This window comes from Pituophis catenifer, unplaced genomic scaffold (assembly GCF_029215685.1).
Source record: "Pituophis catenifer annectens isolate HBS135680 unplaced genomic scaffold, rPitCat1.0.hap2 SCAF_1, whole genome shotgun sequence".
Classification (NCBI taxonomy): domain Eukaryota; kingdom Metazoa; phylum Chordata; class Lepidosauria; order Squamata; family Colubridae; genus Pituophis; species Pituophis catenifer.
In genome coordinates, this window is record NW_027256881.1 from 66,572,564 (window position 1) to 66,593,419 (window position 20,856).

Consider the following 20,856-nt stretch of genomic DNA (forward strand, 5'->3'; position numbering starts at 1 on the left):
GCCTATCCATGTTGCTTATATATTGAAACAGTAAACAATTGTAGTGTCTCAAAAACTTGTAGATTTGTAGCGTTTAAAAATAATTTGAAGTTTCTGAAATAGTTGGACAAGAGTCACTAGTTTCCTTAGTGTGTCATACATACCAATCTTTTCACTGTAGTCAGAGGAGAGCTGAGAGTGCCTGAAGAAGCACTTAAGGTAAAAAACTAAATGTATATGTACTTTGTTTCTTGCGCTGTGCTGTAGTTAAAGACTGACTCCCATTAAGTGACAGCCTCCATTTGTATGTGCTTGCCAGTGCTGTTGCTTTGAATGGAGCAAAGGTTAAATGGATGTTTATGGAGAAATGGGCTCAGACTCAACCCTTCCAAGACCGAGTGGCTGTGGCTTCCGGCGTCCCGATATAGTCAGCTGGTGCCATCGCTGACTATTGGGGTGAATCTCTGCCCCCCACAGAGAGGGTTTGCAATCTGGGTGTCCTTCTGGACGCATGGCTGTCTTTAGAAGAGCATATGATGGCCGTGGCCAGGGGGGCTTTTTATCAGGTTCGCCTGATTCGCCAGTTGCAGCCCTTTCTGGACCGGGACGCCTTGCGCATGGTCATTCACGCCCTTGTCACCTCCCGGCTGGACTATTGTAATGCTCTCTACATGGGGCTCCCCTTGAAGAGCACTCGGAGGCTCCAGCTGGTCCAGAATGCGGCTGCGCGGGTGGTTATGGCCGCAACCCGTTGTGCCCACGTGACACCCCTCCTGCGCGAGCTGCACTGGCTCCCAGTGGTCTTCCGGGTGTGATTCAAGGTGTTTGTTACCACCTTTAAAGCGCTCCATGGCATAGGACCCGGGTACCTTCGAGACCGACTTCTGCCACCAACAGCCTCCCACCGGCCAGTTCGCTCCCACAGAGAGGGTCTCCTCAGACAAGTTATGTCGGCTGGCGACACCCAGGGGGAGGGCCTTCTCTGTGGGAGCCCCTGCCCTGTGGAATGAACTGCCCCGGAAATGCGTAAGATCTCCGACCTCCGTGTATTTCGCTGTGCCTTCAAGACCCTGTTGTTCCGCCAGGCTGGGCTATCAATGTAATGATTTTTAAATTGGGTGTTTTAAATTTTGGGGTTTAAAATCTGAGCCGAAATCATTTAATAATTTTAATTATTTTTAACTGATGTCTGTCTTTGTGCTTTTAATAGGCTGTATACTGCCCTGAGTCCTTCAGGAGAAGGGCGGTATAGAAATAAAATAATAATAATAATAATAATAATAATAATAATAATAATAATAACAACAACAACAACAACAACAACAACAACAACAACAACAACTATTATTATTATTATTATTATTATTATTATTATTATTATTATTATTATTATTATTATTTTTCCACCCTCCTAAAACGTAATTTGAATTGCTTAAATTGTAACAGTTTTACATATGGCTCCCAAATGGAAGTGTCACTTTGTAAGTTTTGAAGAACATACGGACATTTATAGCTAAATATGTTTACTAAAAATGGATCCTCTGACACATGAATTTATGCATTAGTATTTGAATCAAATATTAATCAGTTTTGTTATAGTGTATTAAACAACATGTTTTTATATGTCCTAATATTTTCTTGCTTTGTCTGGTTGATTTTGTATACTCTTCAGCATGAGAAGTTTACTAGTCAGCTACAATTATCTCAGAAATCCTCAGAGGTAGACGGTGCAAAACTAAGCAGTGGCAAAACTGCAGAACCAAGAGTACCAGACAGCACTTTTGAAATTCATCACAAAGCAATTGATGCTCTCAAATCAGAAGAAAAATCAGCAGGTGAGGGATGAAATAAGTACTACAATCTTTAAAGTATAGTGAATATTTATTTAATTGATTATTTCTATTAATATATTTGCCCATCACGAATACATGAGTAGGTAGCTCACAACAATTAAAAAACTATTTAAAAACCTAAAAGCAATATAGTACAAAAACAATATAAAGCTACATTCATTTAATGTAATTCTCTTAACAACCATGGTAAAAATGGACATAAAATCGGGTCTCGTTGCGTGATGACTTGCTTAATGTCTGCAGCATTTAGCAAAAAATTTCATCCCGATTGTGGCCGTAAGGATGATCTGTAAATAGCATTCAAGAGTTACTATGTATGAAAAATAATTTGTTATACTCTCAGCCAATTTATTAAAGGCACTTCAGATTCTTACATTTCTCTGCCACTTTCAGTAATGTGTGGTTTACAAAAATACAGGTATATTTGAGAATGTTTTATGATTTTTCTTGCACTTTGAAATACTGCTATTTAAAGAAAGATAGAAGCCTTATAGGATCATAAATGAGACAGTGATTCAATGACAGTGTCAGGCTGATAGCCCTTGAAAGTAAGTGCATGAAGCATGAGTATTCTGTGCTAAATTACCAGTTTAGCATTCTCTCACAGCTAAAGAATTACATTAGTCTCTTTTCTGTAGCTGATAAGAAGTGATTAGCTAAGAAATGTAAAAGGGAGTAAAGAAACCCCTTATACCTGCATACCTAAGATAGGCTGTTTTGTATAAGCCTGGCAATTAGTCCTATGCAGATAAATATGGTCATCAGTTTTTGAGATATCATGCCTTTTAATATTGATGTGAAAATACTTGGAAGAGTTACTGCGACGTTTGATCTATGTGTCAATAAATAAAAGGCATGGGACTCAACTTCTTTTTTATTTCCTCAATTCTAAACAGTCTCTGTAAAGTCTACACAAATTTTGGGGAATAGTTTTGGGATGAATGAAGACAGCTTGAGACAACCCAAATAAGACAAAGGCAAAGGGTTTTGTTTTTTTTGCTCCATCTCTGCTATGTCCAAGATAGTAGTGCAACAAGACTAAGATGGATTTCTATTGTCTTTCAATAGAAACACAGGAGAAGATGATTAGCATACTCTTGGATTCAGTACAGTAAGCAGAAACATGAGTGACATAAAAGTATAGGAGTGCTTTTTCATCAGGTTAGACTTGCAAAGAGACTTTCTTGAGGCCCAAACCCTATCTAAAATATTAATTTTGTCACAATTGCACAGGCCAGGTTATAGCTACATTACACTAATATAGCATTGTCTTATTATTTTGCCTTTGAAGAGAATTCAGAAAATGTATACATGAAATGTTTTTGAATTCAGACCAATGTGTGCATGAAGTAATATTTAGATAATATATCCAAGATCCTCAAAAGTTCACAATAGGATGCTGTGAATTCAAGACAGTTCAAGTTCGGAATGTTTTTCCTACCAGAGTTCAGAACATTGAATTTGTTCAATTTTATTCGAATTCTTCTGGAGATTAAGTGATTGTACCATTTAATGCCCATTCTATATTGATTGTTCTAGTTACCAGTCTGATTTAGCATCCTGTTTAACTTCTACAGTGAAACCTTAATTTATTACATTGTTCAGGAGGAAGGAATGTTAATTAAACACGAATGCCCATTAAATTCAGAGATTCCTCCTTCCCCTTTTTTTACTTTTCTTCCTGGAGATCATCTACAGGCACTTCTGAAGACAGCTTGCTGGGGGAACAATAATTACTTTCTTCCCCCATTGTAAAGTTTGTCATAACTTTTTCTCACACTGAAGAACGGTAGCAAAGATACTCTCATTCCATAAAGGCAAATAAAATAAAACACTTTTCTAAAATACCATAGTATGCTTCTCTGGTTGATAAGATATAAATGGAAACAGAAAATTACATTATAACAAATCATTATATTCTATGAATTGGTATAAATTGTTGCTGTCTATTTCATTACAGTCTATGTTTACGGGTTTTTAATGCAATTTAACTTTTGTCCCAGAGCAAATATTTCATCCTGTAGCAGCTCTGAAATCCAGCAAGTTGCAATATAAACAATGTAAAAAAGGAGAAAGTCACTTAAAGTTCACTTGAAACTCAAGGCAATTGTTTAAATTGCATTGTGAGCAGCTACAGTATAAGCAAAGATACAATTTGTATAGCAAGCCATAGATTACACAATGTCTTAAAGATACTTGAGTGAAAGAATCAGAGGATTTAAAATATATCTGCACTTGTGACAGAACTATGTATACTATATTGTTACATTGATTGTTTTATAGAAAAATGTTTTTCTGTTTATTTAGATCTTTCTGGAGTGCCTCGAGGTACACCATTATATGGGCAGCCATCTTGGTGGGGTGATGATGAGACTGAAGAGCAGAATGGCAGTAGACAAGATGGTAAACCTGAAGAGAAAGCACAAGAAACAGTAGTTTTAGGTGAGGTTATCCAGAAGGTAAATCCTCCTGTAACTTTTCCCCAGATCCTTTTCAGAAGTGGTAAGGTTTGTATGTATTGTATACTACTCTTCCTTCTAAGTTAATAATTTAAAATGAAAATTCTTGTATATTGGAACAATGCAGGTTCAGAGGAGAGAAGAAAAGGTCACAATATTGTAGATTATTAATTTCTGTATTATTCTGATAACATGTAGGAATGACTTTGGGACACAGGAAGAAGACCCACAACCTAGACAACAGCCTGATAAGAGGCAGCTCAGTCTGCAGGTTGGGGAAAGTATGGGAAGACTTCAAAAAGGATCCACCTTAGTTTTTGAGAAACTAAAAAGAGAGGAGGGGAAATTATGTGTTCGAGAATCTTTGTGATATAAATTTAGCACATATTTAATATAGTGTTAAGTGGGAGAGAAGCAAAAGAAAAAGGGGCTGAATCAATGTTTTGGCTCCAATTCACAGCTTGATGGATCAAGCTCATTTCAAGGAAATTCAGTACAAATGTTGAAGCATGAAAACAGCTTCATGGAGGAGCATTTAGAAGGTTTGCAGAATAGACTAGAAAGCAATATCAGGATTGATATCAAAGGAGAGGTTACAGAAGCATAAAGACTGGTGTTTTGATGGCTTAAGGCTTTTCTCTATCTCTGGCAAATTGTTGTTCAAGTACAGCTTAATGCTATTTAGAACAGCCCAATTGAAATCCAGTTAAAATGTTTGTGGCTATTTGCAGTGTTTCTATGGAACTGGTTCTAAGTGGAGCTGGCTAGCTCCAGCAAACCATACATTTTAGATCAAGAATGGTTTGGCAAAATTAGCATTAAAATATTTAGTTCTATGTGTTTATCAATTTGCTTACAAATAAAGGATGTGTTATAGGAAAAAGAGATATCTATTTATAACCTCAGAATGGGTGGAGTTATTAAACATGGAGATCTTGGTGCTCTCTGAACTTGGTCGTTTTCTTACAGACATTTCATAATCCAGATAGGTAACATCATCAATGCTAAAAGAGAGTGATTATAAAAATATAGCAAATTAACTTTTCAAAATTTTATTACTTCTATTTGGGATATGTAATCTTTTTTAGAACAAGGATTACATCTACCGTAGTGTTCAGGTCACATTCCTGGACAAAAGTGGAAGCAACTAGCAGAACTAAATTTTAATTTCAGTATAATTATTTATTAAAATTAACTTAAATAGTTTACTAGCCATTTATTTAATAATTTACCCTTCTTTTATATTAAAACTTTGGCAGCTTGTTAGACTGAATACAAGGTTTTTGAGACATAGTATCATTTCTATTAAAAGGGCAATATATTATTCGTTTTCATTTCAAACTTTAGATATTGGATTGAGGTATTGTATGCATTTCAGAAATAAATACAAATACCAAAGTTGTTTTTCAGGAATATTCTGAAATTCTATTACAGATAACAAAATAGGTCTCTGTTTGATAATCTGAAAAATTGAGAGCTACTTCGGCAATCTCTACACAAAGCTGCACATAACTGATTTAAATGTTTTTAAAATAACTTTGATCAACCTATCTATCGAATCAGTAGAAATAAAAAAAGGTAGTGCTTCGAATTTGTGGAACTGTTCACCAAACTGATTGAATGTACTGAAAGAAGACAGTGGGAAACCACTTCTATAATGCCACCAAACGTGTTGGGAACCCATCACAAATTAAGACCAAAATAATCTACTTTTGCATTGAATTACAATCATTGATCCTACCGGTTTATTTAATGATGTGTCTATATTGAGTTTCAAAGAAAAAGACAAAATTCTGAAAGTGATTATTTTTCTAGCAATTTTGCACCTTATCTTGATGCATAAATTTCTACTATAACAATATTTAAAAATATACATGAACTTATCAAAAACTTAAATAGATTTAGAAGTTATGCATGTGAAGAGGGAATGATCTTATTAATTGACAAATAGTTACTAGAAAGGAGACTGAGAACAGGAAGGCACAGACTATATTTCCAATGGAGAATTTTTTAAAACAATTTGAATGTATTGGAAATCATTTTTATTCTCTCCTACTTAATGGAATGTTGAAAAAATATGTAAGTGAGTTGGGAAATTCTCCAGTGCATTTGATCGCTAAGATTTTTTGGGGGAGCGGGGGTGTGGATATTTATTAAAATCTCGGGTAGCATTTCACTATATCTAGCTGTCTTGGAGTTAGGCAGCATCAGAATTGAATGAAATAAATAATTTGCTGTGATATTGTTTTTCTACTATTAATTATATTTAAAGCAACTTAAAATAAACTTAATAACGATGCCAGATTAATCCATATTACCCTCCAGTTTTCACTGTTTTTAAAATGGCAATTCACTGACTAGAAGGGAAAGGATATAGCATGGCATGATTTAATGAGAAGATTGAAATACTAGATTACTTGCTGCTAAGCCAACTAGATGCAATTAGCTTTAATAGCCTTAAAATAATCAGATTATTTTAATACCTTTTTCCACCTGCCATAATTGAAAGCTTTGATGGAAAAATACTACTGAGGAGGCACAGTTGGCTCTAATCAAATGCAAAATGATACTATTTTTGGTAGAATAATATTTTTATTGTACTATAGAACGTACTATAAATATTCATGAAGTGTTTGCTGATAATAGAGGGTGTATATAATTAAGCATTTTGCTGTTTATTTTCACTTTTAAACTACAGGTAGTTCATGACTTACAACCACAATTGAGCCCCAAATTTCTTTTGTTAAGTGAGATATTTGTTAAGTGAGCTTTGCCCCATTTTACATCCTTTCTTGCCACAGTTGTTAAGTAAATTATTGCAGTTGTTAAGTTACTAACATGGTTGTGAAGTGAATCTGACTTCCCCATTGACTTTGCTTGTCAGAAGGTCTCAAAAGGTGATCACATGACCCTGGGACATTGCAACTGTCATACAGATGAGTCAGTTGCCAAGCATCTGAATTTTGATCAGGTAACCATGGGGATGCTACAGTGGTCGTAAGGGTGAAAAAAATACTCCTAAGTTACTTTTTTCAGTTTCACTATAACTTCAAGAGGTCACTAAAGGAACTGTTATAAATCAAGGACTACCTGAATCTCCCTTTTAAATCCCCATTCAATTGTTCAGGCATTTACTTGTCAATATCTTGCTATTTAATGCTCTTGCAAAAAGAAAGCAAAAAAATATGGCAATACGTTTATCTTGGGTCTATTAATAGGTTTGAGCTTTCATTTACCATTGGCAGCTACATAGGCACGTCATAATCAAGATTTCCCATGTGCTCTGATCTGAATACGTAGAGTTGTGGTGGATTTCATCATTCAAGTTCATCATAAATGTGTTGATTCAGGCCTTCCCTACAGTTCAAAAAGAATACTGGTGTGATTATGAAATTGAATAAGATGTTGTGTAAATTAAATTTTGCCTTTTAAGATCTGGAAAATAATTCTGAAATTGTCTTTAGCCGTGATGGCGAACCTATGGCATGCGTGCTACAGGTGGCATGCGGAGCCATATCGGTGGGCACGCAAGCCCAGCTCCTTTTCAGGCCTTCTGGGCACACCAGAACTAGGGAAACCAGCTGTTTCCTGCCTCGGGGGGGGGAAAGGCCTGTTTCTTGCTCTCCCCAGGCTCCAGAGCCTCTCCAGGAGCCGGGGGGGCAAAAATAACCTTCCCCACCCCCCCTGGAGGCCCTCCAGAAGCCGGAAATGGCTGTTTGCCAACTTCCAGTGGGACTGGAAGGCCCATTTTTCTCTCCTCAGGCTCCAGAGCCTCTCTAGGAGCCTGGGGAGGGCGAAAATGGCTTTCCCCATCCCCCCGGAGACCAGAAACGGCCTGTTTGCCAACTTCTGGTGGGACCAGAAGGCCCATGTTTTGCTCTCTTAGGGCCCATTCTCCATTGAGAGTGGAGACAGCAGCCAGCGTGGGTAGTGCTCATCCAATCAGGTTGAAGGACTGAGCCTGCCAATTTTTCTTAGTCCCGCCCTATTGCCGGGCATGCCCAGTTTTTGGCTCAGTCCTTCAGCGCTGGCTGGTGTGTGGGACTTCTCCCTGGCTAAATTCTCCTTTCTATCTCTTTCGTTCTGATTTCTGGTTTTTTCGTGACTTGGACTGTTTGACTGTGACTTGGATTCCGATTTGGACATTTCTGATTACTCCTGCTGATTTGGACCGCTGACATCGAGTTTGTGAGTTACCCAGAACTTCGTTTGCCATCGGTCTTCCCTGACCTGGTTAGGGGCGTGGGGATTCCCTGCCTTAATTCCCCTCAAGGGAAGGCTGAGGATCGTTTGATCTTCGAGGGACATTTCTTGGTTGCTCTATCCTCGCCCTCTGCATTTGGCCGCTTTCGCCTCTCCCTTCTATCGGCTGTTGCGGCGGGCGTTTTAAAGCGGCGCCGGCCATTTTGGGCTGCTAGTTTTCCCGCCATTGGAGAGAGCGCTTATTTCTGCAACCGGCAATCCCTGATTACGATTTATTCCGCCTGAGGCTTTTTCGCTCCGAAACGACCCTCTCTCAGCCGCTCGCCTCAGGCTAAGTTTATTGGAGGAGAAGCGTGGCTGGCTGAGTGGTTATTTGGTGGAGTCTTGCGCCCCCTCTTCTGTGCTGCTGGCATTGATCTGCTGGCCATAAATTAACCGCAGTTCCTTCTCCTCAGGCTAATTAATTACTAACCACGTGTTGCCTGAGTTTCTATAGCTGAGGAGCTTCGCGCCCCCCTCCTTCTGCGGCCAGGGGCCCGGATCCGTGGGAGCCTTGAATCGTGCCCAGTGGAGCTTCGCGCCCCCATTATTTTATTGCAGCAATTGTTTGTCTCTACGCTTACCTTTCGTTATTTGATAGTGGAGCTTCACGCCCCCACCCTTTTTTTCTTTCCTGCTTGCAACGGCCACAGGACTGTGGTCTTTATTGCCTAATTTATTAGTTGATTGATTGCCCGCCTCTCACCAACGCCTCTAATTTGCCTTGGGCCTTACTCGCCACACTTTCCAGTTGTGGAGTTTTTTTACGCTCCCATCCCTTTCTGTCTGGCATTTGATTGGTTGAAATTTAATTGTCAATATATTCGAGGCTGTCTCCTGTGGAGTTCCTCTCGCTCCCTTTTATCTACTCAGATTCTATTTATTGAGGCGCAGTCTGGTGTGTGGGGTTTCACATTACCCCCTTTTTTTGTCTGTCATGCCTAAGGCCCTTTCTAAATCTAAGCACGGCCGGAAGGCTAGTGCAGCGGAAATTGGCCAATCAGACCCTGCGTCTGTTACCCAGCAATCTGCCATGGAAGAATCCAGGTCTCTTCCCAAAGCTTCTCAACGTTCACGCTCCCACCACAAGTCTTCCTCAGGTGTCTTGTCATCTTCTTCTTCTAAAGTAGAAAAACGTAGAGACAAGGTTTTGACCAGGCTATGTGACAAAGCATGCGCCCAGTTACCTCCTCCCACCCCTCCACAGTCTGTTCCTTCTAATCCACCTCCTGTCACTGTGTCCCATCCGCCTACTCCTGACCAGATGTCTCTGCAGGATTGTCCAGTAACTATTTCCGATGAGAATTTGTGGGGTCCTGGAGCAGTTTCTCAGCAACCGGTTCCTGATCCAGCAACACTACAGGCGGCTCCTTCCTCTGAATCTGTACCTGCCCGCTCTTTGGATCCATTCGTCCCTCCAGATCAACTGCAGCAGATGATTGAGGCTGCGGTTCAAAGGTCCTTGGCCGCCCGTTCGGGCCCTTCCAGTCGACACGGGTCGGTAAGAGAAGCCTCCCCCTTTTCAGCAGGCCACATTGAGGAAGGTTGTTCACATTCAGTTCGCTCCGCTTCTCCTACTTCTTCTCACTACAGTCACCTTTCAGCTTTGATTGACGAAGGAGATCCTGATTCTGATCTGTCGGAGGATGAGAACCTTCCCCCGGATCAGCCAGCCTTCACAGGTCTATTTCCTCAAGCATTGTTCAAATCATTGCTCTTCAAGGCTGTTAATACGGCCCGTTTATCCTCACCAAATGCAGATCCGATTCCTCCTTCATCTTCCTCTGGATCTTTAGACCCGATGTTTGCGGAACCAGCTAGGCCCATAACATCAGTTCCTACTCCTCCTCTTTTTCTGGACGTTGTGAAACGCCAATGGGAATCTCCGGCTTCTGCTCCCCTACCTTCGGCTAATGACAAGAGAAACTTTCAAGTATCCTCGGATCTGGAGGCCCTCCTTCAAATTCCTTCGGTGGATGCTCCAGTTGCGGCTCTTCTTCCTAACTCCAATGTTCCGGGCGAACCGGACGAAGGTCTCCGTCCTGATGAACGCAGGTCTGATCAAGTCCTTCAAAAGGCCTTTCAAAGCTCCTCCTGGGCGATTAAAGCCACCACCACAGCATCCTTCTTTAACCGAACAACGTTGCTTTGGTTGCGTCAGTTACAAGAAAAGTTAGCCCCCGGGGATGCTCGTATCAGACAAGACCTGAACAAAATCGTGGCGGCCGTACAATTTTCAGCCGATTCTACTCTGAATGCTGCAAGGTTCTCCGCAAAGTCTTTGGCTTCGGCAGTCACGGCTCGTCGTTTGCTGTATCTCCGTCACTGGCAGGCAGATGCCAGACATAAGTGGCGATTGGCTTCGGTTCCCTTCAAGGGCACGAAGCTTTTCGGGGACGCTTTAGATTCTTTCCTCACAGAAACCAGAGACAAAAAGAAGGTCTTAGCTGCTGTCTTCCGGAGAGGGGCACCCCGTTTCTCACCTTACCCTTCTCGTTCTTACTCCAGAGGTGCGGATGGGGGGTCCTCCTCTTCTCCCTTCCCCACTTTTAGGAGAGATGGGTCTTTCAGCAGGCAGCGGGGTTCTTCTGATAGGTCATTTAGAGGGCGTCCCTTTAACTTTAGACGGCCCTTTCGAGGGGGAGGAGGTCGTTTCGCCCGTCGCCGTCGCTGATTGCTCTTTTGATCCTCCCGTTGGCGGTAGATTGGGCCTTTTTGCCGCTATCTGGGAAGAATCCACCTCGGACAAGTGGGTCCACGCCACCTTAAAATCTGGGTTGGCCATTGAATTTATTGCCTCCCCCCCTCTCTCCTTTGTCTGCTGTCCGATCTCTCGTAATCCCGTCAGGAGGTCCCTTATGGATTCTTCGGTCCAGCATCTCCTGACTATCAGGGCTATTCAACCTGTGCCTCCCGGTCAGGAGGGTTCGGGATTCTATTCAAGGGTGTTCCTGGTCCCTAAATCATCGGGGGGGTGGCGTCCCATTCTGGACCTCAAGCGTTTGAACAGATACGTTGTGTACAGAAAATTTAAAATGCAATCATTGAAGACTATTCTGGACGGTGTTCGGAGGGGCGACCTCCTCTCCTCCATTGACCTGACCGAGGCTTACCTTCATATCCCTGTCCTCCCATCCCATAGACAGTTTTTGAGATTTTGTTATAACGGAGCACACTACCAATATAGGGCTCTCCCATTTGGCCTTTCTTCTGCCCCCCGCACCTTTACGAAGGTGCTGGCTGCCTTGGCGGCTCAGCTCCGTCTCCGGTCAGTCCGTCTCCTGTGTTATTTAGATGATATTCTGATATTGTCCCCTTCTGTGCAGCAGGCTGCCCTAGATATTCGTTTGACGGTTGAGACGCTAGCGGCTCATGGTTTCTCTGTTAATTTGGAGAAGAGCCATCTTTCTCCCTCCACTAGATTAGTGCACTTGGGTGCTCTGATTGACTCTGTTCAGGGCAAAGTTTTCCTTTCTCCCGATAGGCAAGCTAGTCTGCGACAGTTGGTTTACCGGGTTGAAAGGAGTCGGGTGGTTTCCCCCTATGTCTTGTCTCAGCTCTTAGGTAAGATGATATCTGCGATAGCTATTGTTCCCTGGGCTCAACTCCACGCCAGGGAACTCCAATGGTTTCTCTTACCTTTGCAGAAGGCTGGCAGGGGCACTTCATCGAAGCCAATTCCTCTTCCTCCGGCGGTACGAAGATCCCTCCGGTGGTGGCGTTCCCCCGCTCTTTCGGCGGGTTGCTTCTTCCTCGAGCCCACGAGGGTGGTGGTGACGACAGATGCCAGTCTCCTGGGCTGGGGAGCCCTTTGCCAAGGTCAGCTGGCTCAAGGGACTTGGGACCACTCGGAAGCTCGGCGTCCCATCAATTGGCTGGAACTGAAGGCTGTCTTCCTAGCTCTAAGGTCATTCCGCAATCTGGTCTCCGGAGCCCACGTCCTCGTCCTCACGGACAACGTCGCTGCAAAGGCTCACTTGAACAAACTGGGGGGCACCAGATCGAAGTCTCTTCTGACCCTGACAATCGCGTTGGGTATCTGGTCAGAGCGCCACCTGTGTTCCCTTCGGGCGGAACACATCTCCGGGGTTCAGAATGTTCAAGCGGACTGGTTGAGTCGCCGGCAGATAGACAATGCGGAATGGCGTCTCCTTCCGCGCCTCTTCCAGGATCTGTCTCTTCGCTTCGGCCGTCCGGTGATCGACCTGTTCGCGACTCACGAGAACTCTCAACTTCCGCTGTTCTTTTCACGATACCCCCATCCTCGAGCGGCCGGCGTCGATGCTCTTCGAATTCCATGGCCATCGGGCCTTCTATACGCATTCCCCCCGACGGCCCTCCTTCCCAGGGTCATACGCAAGATTCTATCCGAGCGAGCGGAAGTGATCCTTGTGGCACCTCATTGGCCTCGGAGACCCTGGTTTGCGGACCTCGTGTCCCTATCGGTGGCCCCATCGTGGCGCATTCCTCTCTCAGACAATATTCTCTCACAGGGCTCCCTGCAGCATCCAGACCCGGCCTGGCTCAATCTAACCGCCTGGAGATTGAGCGGTGCTCTTTGAGGGAGGTACAAGTCCCGGCAGATGTTGTGCATACCTTGCTATCCTCCCGACGGCCTTCTACGGAACGCATTTACTCTGCCACCTGGCGGAGCTTCTACAACTGGTGTAGTCAGGTCGGGGTCTTGCCTCTTCAACCGTCTATTATACATATTCTGATGTTTTTGCAGAAGGGTCTCTCCCAAGGGCTCTCCCCCAACACCCTCCGCCGACACATTGCAGCTTTATCTTCGGTTCTTACCTGCGGCTCCTTGTCATCTCTAGCTCAACACCCTTTGATCCGGCGTTTTCTTCGGGGAGCAAAGAACTTGCGCCCTCCTGTTCTGCACCGTTACCCGACCTGGGATCTTCCTCTGGTTTTGCAGTCTCTTACGTGTCCCCCGTACGAACCACTTCGGACGACCAGTCTCAGACTTCTCACCTGCAAGGTTGCCTTCCTGGTGGCCATCACTTCGGCTCGCCGCATATCTGAGCTCGCCGCATTATCCACTCGTCCGGACCTTTGCGTTTTCCACACAGACCGGGTGGTGCTCCGTTTGGACCCGACATTCATGCCGAAGATCAATTCCGTGTTCCACCGTGCCCAGGAGCTTATCCTACCTAATTTCTGCCCCCGGCCTACTCACCCTCGGGAACGTCGTTGGCACTCCCTTGATGTCCGGCGGGCACTGCGGGTTTACCTGAAGAGGACGGCTTCTTTCCGTCGTTCGGAGTCTCTCTTTGTATCCTTCTTACCTACTTCTCAAGGCAGTAAGGTCTCGTCTTCAACCATCGGTCGTTGGATTCGCCAGACTATCGCCACAGCCTATGATGTTAGATCCCTTCCGCGTCCTTCAGGATTAACAGCTCACTCCACCCGCAGCGCAGCTACGACGGCAGCTTGGGCGACACAGGCTTCGTTACTGGAAATTTGTAGGGCTGCCACGTGGTCTTCTCCTAGCCCCTTCATCAGACATTACAAACTCGACCAGTTTGCGTCAGCTGAAGCTTCGTTTGGTCGCCGGGTTCTGCAAAGAGTTGTGGCTGGGGAGGACAATGCGGTCCAGCGTGATCCCCCCCTATCTTCGGGACAGTGAACTTGGGTATGTCCCACGCTGGCTGCTGTCTCCACTCTCAATGGAGAAGGATCGTTGGTCTTACCTGATACGTTCCTTCTCGTTGAGTGGAGACAGCAGCCAGACCCTTCCCTGTTTTTTTCTCACGCTGGACTCGAAAACTTTCTTCATGCATTTCTGTCTTGTTTCCTTTGTCCCACACGCCGAGTCTGTCTTCCAGTCTTCGCCAAAACTGGGCATGCCCGGCAATAGGGCGGGACTAAGAAAAATTGGCAGGCTCAGTCCTTCAACCTGATTGGATGAGCACTACCCACGCTGGCTGCTGTCTCCACTCAACGAGAAGGAACGTATCAGGTAAGACCAACGATCCGTCTCTCTAGGAGCCTGGGGAGGGTGAAAATGGCCTCCTCTCCCCCCCCCCGGAAGCTCTTTGGAGGCTGGAAATGGCCTGTTTGCCAACTTCTGGTGGGAGAGCAAAAAACCGAGCCTACCGGGCCCAACGTGCCATCACATTCCAAAAGCGGGGGGGGGAGCGCGGAGGGAGGTAGTGTACGGATGCGTGAGGGGGTGGGGCACATATAATTATGGCTGTGGGCATGCATGCTCGCAACCCCACCGCGCTCCCCCTGCTTTTGGCATGCAATGGCAAAAAGGATAGCCATCACTGGCCTATAGAAAGATAAATAATTCTGTTTCTACCATATCCTACACAAATTTTAAACTGGTTTTATTTGACTATTATTTAATTTACTGGGCTTACATTTATTGCATAGAATGTTCTTAAACAGATTTGCAGAACTAAAATAACTCAGTTTTCAAAAACATATAAGCACAAGTTGACACTGCATGAAAACTGCCAAATACTGTATATGTGCCTCATTTGTTTCTTCTCCTTCTGCTTCATTTTTGTCATTTCTGCAACTGTCCATTGCGCATTTATTCTATCAAAGATCCCCCAACTCTCAGTAATAAACATGAGTATTTAAGAAAGCATGGGAGATGCTTTCTTAACCAGCAATCAGAAACACTATCAATGGATATAACCCAATAAATAACATGAAGCTTTGAAATAAAATTGGAGCTAGATGAAAATCTATAGGACACCAATTATAAATGCAGTCTGTCTTTTCTAAAGACTATCCTTTGATAGTAAACTCTTTGAAAAATGTGAGAGATCACAATATTTCATAATGACTAAAGATGTCCTGGATTTTACTACAATTCTGCCATTTCACTGTCTGGGTGCTTGCACAGCGTCTGATGTTTAAATCAGTTTTTCATCTTGTCACTGGTTTTTGTAGTTTTAAAAGATACTACTGATTCCAGGCTAGTAAATTTTCCAGACCTAAAAAAGATTTTGACTTCCTTAGTTTTAATATTGATAAATGTGCTTATATGGTGTCTGAAAACGGGCACAAAGCAATTATCCTGGTATTTTAGCTTTTACCTGTGAATTTGCAATCATATAACTTCAATATAAGTATTTGAGGATACTTATCCCCAAATGAACATCCCCAGCAAATGTGTCTCATTGTTTTATATACATTTGTGTCTTTGTGTGTGGATCTCCTCTCCTCTAAGTGCTAATCCTTATGTAACAAAATTTGTTCCATTCACAAGCATAAGAAAGAAGTATGGAGATTCAAGAAAAACCGAAATGCAAAAATATTGTAAGGGAAAAGGGCAAAGATGGATCAATGAGGATTGAACACATTTGGTGGTCCTAAAATGTCAGCTGACTTTTGTGGAAGGAAGGGGAGAAAATAACAGCAAAGCAAGCAAGAAGGAAAATACCTTGAAGTGCTTTGGAAAGGATAGGGGCTAGTTGGCTACAACTCTACTTTAAGACTTACTGCAAGTTTCTCTTCTGAGGTAAACTTGAATGGAAATAATAAACCAAAACTCCTCAGAGGGAATGGGCCAACCAAACATAACTAATTAGTAGTTTTTCATTAACATTTCTCAGAGCTTCTGGTTATTGAAATAACTTTGCTATGCAGTTAAGCCTGGATCAGTTCATAGACTTGAAATTATTATTGACGTGCTGAAGAATTTTGGCTAAAAAGCATTGTAAATCTTAATATTATGGAACAGTTTTAACTAAAAAGACAACCTTTCTAGCTTCATTTTAAGATTTATTTATTTAGATTTTTTTTATCCCACCTTTATTATTTTTATAAACAATGCAGGAAACATTTATTTGTTTGTTTGTCAGATTTAGAGACAGTCACTCGCAAAGTGGCTTGGTGGTGTACAATTAAAAACATTAAAACCATACAAATATATTTCAGTGAAAACAAGTACAGAACAATTAACATTTTTTAAAAAGCAGGGGGACGACTTCAAGGCAGTAACCAACCCCAATGTTGCATGCTCCTCTACGAGCCTCATATGTGTTAGCAGAGCCAGGACTTCCAAAAAGCCAGGGGAGTGGGGGCTGCCTTACCTCTGGGGGGAAGATTTATTTATTTGTTTCCATTTCTATACCGCCCTTCTCCAAATAGGACTCAGGGCGGTGAACAGCCAAAGTAAAAAACAGAAACAGATATTCCAAAAGGCAGGCATGATGGCAGAGAAGGCTCTCTTCCTGGGCTCCACCAGTTGAAATTCTTTAACTGGTGGTGTCTGTAACATACTTTCTCTTCTTGACTGTGTGGGACAGACTGATATAATGGGGAGAAGACAGTTCCACAGGTTCACGGTCCCATGCCATATAGGGCTTTAAAGATCATAACAAATACCTTGAATTGGACCTGGAAGCAAACTGGCATTCAAGTGTTACACACGCCACTTTGAGGTGCCCAAAATTGCTCATGTGCTGATGTTCTGTACAGCTGGTTACACCATAACAGTGGGCCAAAACCACTCAGCCAGCTTTCCTGCCTAAGATGGGACTAGAACTCAGTCTCCTGCTTTCCAACCTGGTGCCTTAATCACTATACTTAATTGGCCCTCAGTTTAGATTACTAAATTAAGTGGCTTGTTTTACAGTATAAAATTTATAACGAGGTTACAAAATAAGTAGGAAATAACTTGGCCATCAACAGAATTATTCTCTGCCGTCATTACTTTGTATGAACGGCTGCTCCTGTCTACCTAGAAACAATCTGTTGTGCTAACAAATATAAAACTTCTGTTTTACGTTCCTGTTACATAGAATCCTTTTCTTTTACAGAAACAATGGTTTTCACTTGTCTTAAGTCCAAAATCCCATCCGGTCACAGGAAACACTATGTTTTAGTTCAGTTTTTGGTCATCCACAGTCTTTGCTACCAGCCGTTCCTGACTTCCTTACCCAGTTTGCTCTTTACGCTTGTCATTCCTACCTTGTTATTAACCAATGCTGCTCCATGTCTGTCCTAAGCATTTTTTTGCTTCCTGCTGTGTTGTGTTTTCTTCCATTTCAAACAAAAGCTTGCTGTTCTCACTTCCAGAATCCTGGTTTCTGATTTTGGATTCATATGTGCCGTTAGTTATTCTCACATATATGCAATTCATTTGCTATATAGACCACTCTGCATTGCGTGTTAACCAAGCAACTGACCAGTTTTGTTCCCCACCAATGCTGCATTATACGTACAATATCCTGGCAGAGAACTCCTTAACATTTTGCATGCCACAGTACTTGCTACAGAGGTCATGGGATTTAACCACCAGAAGCCCAGTAACTGCTTTCACTTTAAGAAGAGAAAACATGAGATAGTCTATAAAATGATACTAAACATATTGGACTGGATATAAAGACAGTCTTTATATAGTTAAAGTTAGTTAACTAGTTAAAACACGCTAGATTTGTTGCTTAATTAAATGAATATTTTATAAATGCATATTCTCTCCCCCCCAAAAAAACACATTTTTCGATTGATTAAATTACTGAAATTTTCTTTTAATTGATCTGAATTTGTCTCTTTCCTAGAAAACAATAAATTGTAGATTTCAGAGCAATTTTCTTCTGTCCCGAATCTTAACAGATTGTGCATAAAGCTGTGTCTCTCAATTGGATGTAGTATAATCTTTCAAAATTAGATAAAAGTTTAACGTTTTATCATTACTGTAAAACAGTGGAAGCCTCAGCTACAAGACTTCTTTTAGATTGGTGATCATAGAATACTGTATGCTATTTTTAATTCATTACTACTGTCATTTATTTTTCAACTATAAAAATAGATACAGAGCTGTTTCCTGTTTCCATTCTAAAGAACCTTTCTGTTTAAATTAAATGTGATTATTTCTGAACAACATCATGGAATCTGCTTGCAGCTTGCTTTGTTGAGCATTTTAAAATGAATTCTGCATGATATGGGACCATTATTTCATCCATAGAGTAAGCATATTGAAGATTCCTAAAATGTTATTTATATCTTATTTTTTTTCTTGTGTTTTTTATAAGCATCTTAAACTAAATTATGCTTCTTAATTCAGCAGTTTCAACTTACTATCCAATATTCTTTTCAGCAGCAGTTGCTTGTGGTTCTATTCACATCCTTGACACTTGACTGTCAAGCTTATTATGCTAATTGCATAATGTTTCACAAACATTTTAACATTTATTCAGAATGTACATTGTCTTTCTTCTTCTACTACATTCTTTGTTCATCAGAAAATAAGAAATTTACAGTTCCACATGTTGTAGTTGGCTTGTTTGTTTGTTTTTTGCTGCTATAGTAAATTTCAATTTAAATTGATCTTCATTTCCCTTCTGTAGTTTAAAAATTGGATTTTCAAAACACTTCTGAAATCTTTGCCGTCTCCCTTATTTACTTGATCTTTCCAGGAATATTTTTAAAATATAATATAACTAGGTATATTTAAAATCTGCATTAAACCTAAGTCTATACTTGGATTTCAATATTGGCCCATGGAGTTGGAAATACTTTCTTTAAAAAATGATCTCTTTGATATCACCTATGACTTCAGTAAATTTGACATCAATAAATCTAACAGATTCCAAATTTTCTCTGGATTTCTCATGAATCCAGTTCAATCTAGTTGGGCATGCCAGTTTTTAATGCATGTCTCCAGAATTAAAATACCAACAAGGTGGAGAAAAATTGCAGTTCTGAAGCTGTTTTTCATTCTTTCTGCACAAATTTATATTTCTTTTTCAAGAATTTTCACCCGGCTTTCATACTGATTCTGAAATTCCTTGAAGACTTGGGTTGCACAATATTGGAGAATTCAATTTCTTTATTTTTCTTAATAGGAGGCAGCACAGATGGCAAGCAAGCTGAGGAGCAATCTGCAGCTGCAACTGGAGAAGAATCTTATCCTTTTTGTAGGGAACCAAGTTATTTTGAAATCCCTACAAAGGAAGCCCAGCAACATTCACAAACACCTGAGGGTACTATTCATGAGATCCCAACAAAAGATACACACATAGCAGGGGCAGGGCATGCTTCATTTACTATTGAATTTGATAACAGCACCCCAGGAAAAGTAACCATCAAAGATCATGTCACAAAATTCACTCCAGATCAGCGTCCCAAGCCTAAGAAGTCTCCTGGTGCTCAGGATCTCTCTGGGCTTCAAACTGTGATGATGGCACCGGAAAGTAAAGTGGCAAACTGGTTAGCACAAAACAATCCCCCAACAATGATGTGGGAAGCATCAGAAGAAGACTCAAAAAGTATTAAGAGTGATGTTCCAGTCTACTTGAAGAGACTGAAAGGTAAAATAAATAATTTCAGCTTTATTTCTTTTGCCTTGAACACATAATGTAAGTATACTTGCTAGAAATGTATACAATTACTACACTTGGTTGGGATTCTTATAGGTCAAAACTTTTTAATCAGAGCATTTTGATTAATAGCAAATTGTACCAGGACCAAAACATTGTGCTTGTCAAAGCTTGTGATGTTAACTGAAACATTATTACAGTTACAAAATAAACATTTCCTTTAAATCCTGTATACATAAACTGATATAATTTTCCAATAATGTTTTATAATAGAATTCAAGTAAAAATAGGATTTCTGGCATTTTTGTATTCATAACTAAAAGAAACAAACAATGTTTTCAGCTAAAAGTAGATGTAATAATTATAATGGTTAAAATATAAATATAAAGCCAATGGGCAGGTTCCAAACAACAGTTCTATGAATATAGGACATTCTAGAATTTTGTTTTGTTTTGTTTTGTTTTGTTTTTTGTTTTAAAAAAAAGACCTTGCGTTTTGGATATTTTTGGAGGTGGTCTTCAAATGTTGTGATCTAATGTTGATGGGTTATCAGAAGGTTTTGTATTGCTGAGTGTAGAATGCATTGCAGTAACGTACAGTATTGAACATCTTGTGTGCAATCCCTAGCCGTGTTTTGTTACAACTTCCACCCTTGACTCCTAGATAATATGCATGTAAGAGGCCAAAAAACAATTACTGACTATGAAGTAATTGTTATGAAGACTGTTATGAAGATGAAAGCATGTTATTCAGGGTTTGTCTTTCCTGGTCAAGAAAGAATATTGAAATTTACTCAGTATCTAGATCACAACTGTTTTTTGTTGGGGGGGGGTTTGGAGGGAAAATAGTGCATTTTTACAGCCAATCAACTTTATGGAGAAACCTTGAGAAATTATTCAATTTATGTAGGGGAAATTCTTGTTGATCATCTTGGCATTTTTTTTACTGTAAAGACTTCCATATTATATAGTTGCTTTATACTTATTCAGGTAGATATTTTATCTTTATTTAGACATTTTTCCATGTGATTCT

The 20,856-nt window shown here is 41.3% G+C and overlaps 1 protein-coding gene across 1 annotated transcript in view; it reads left to right on the plus strand.

Moving 5' to 3' along the window:
- CEP170 (centrosomal protein 170) overlaps positions 1-20,856 on the plus strand; it is a 93,463-nt gene that overhangs the window by 29,153 nt on the left and 43,454 nt on the right. Inside the window, exons 5-9 of the mRNA XM_070950587.1 lie at positions 140-198; positions 1,652-1,814; positions 4,140-4,264; positions 16,574-16,586; positions 19,354-19,815. Of these exons, the coding sequence (XP_070806688.1) occupies positions 140-198; positions 1,652-1,814; positions 4,140-4,264; positions 16,574-16,586; positions 19,354-19,815 (822 nt within the window). The remainder of the gene's footprint in view (positions 1-139; positions 199-1,651; positions 1,815-4,139; positions 4,265-16,573; positions 16,587-19,353; positions 19,816-20,856) is intronic.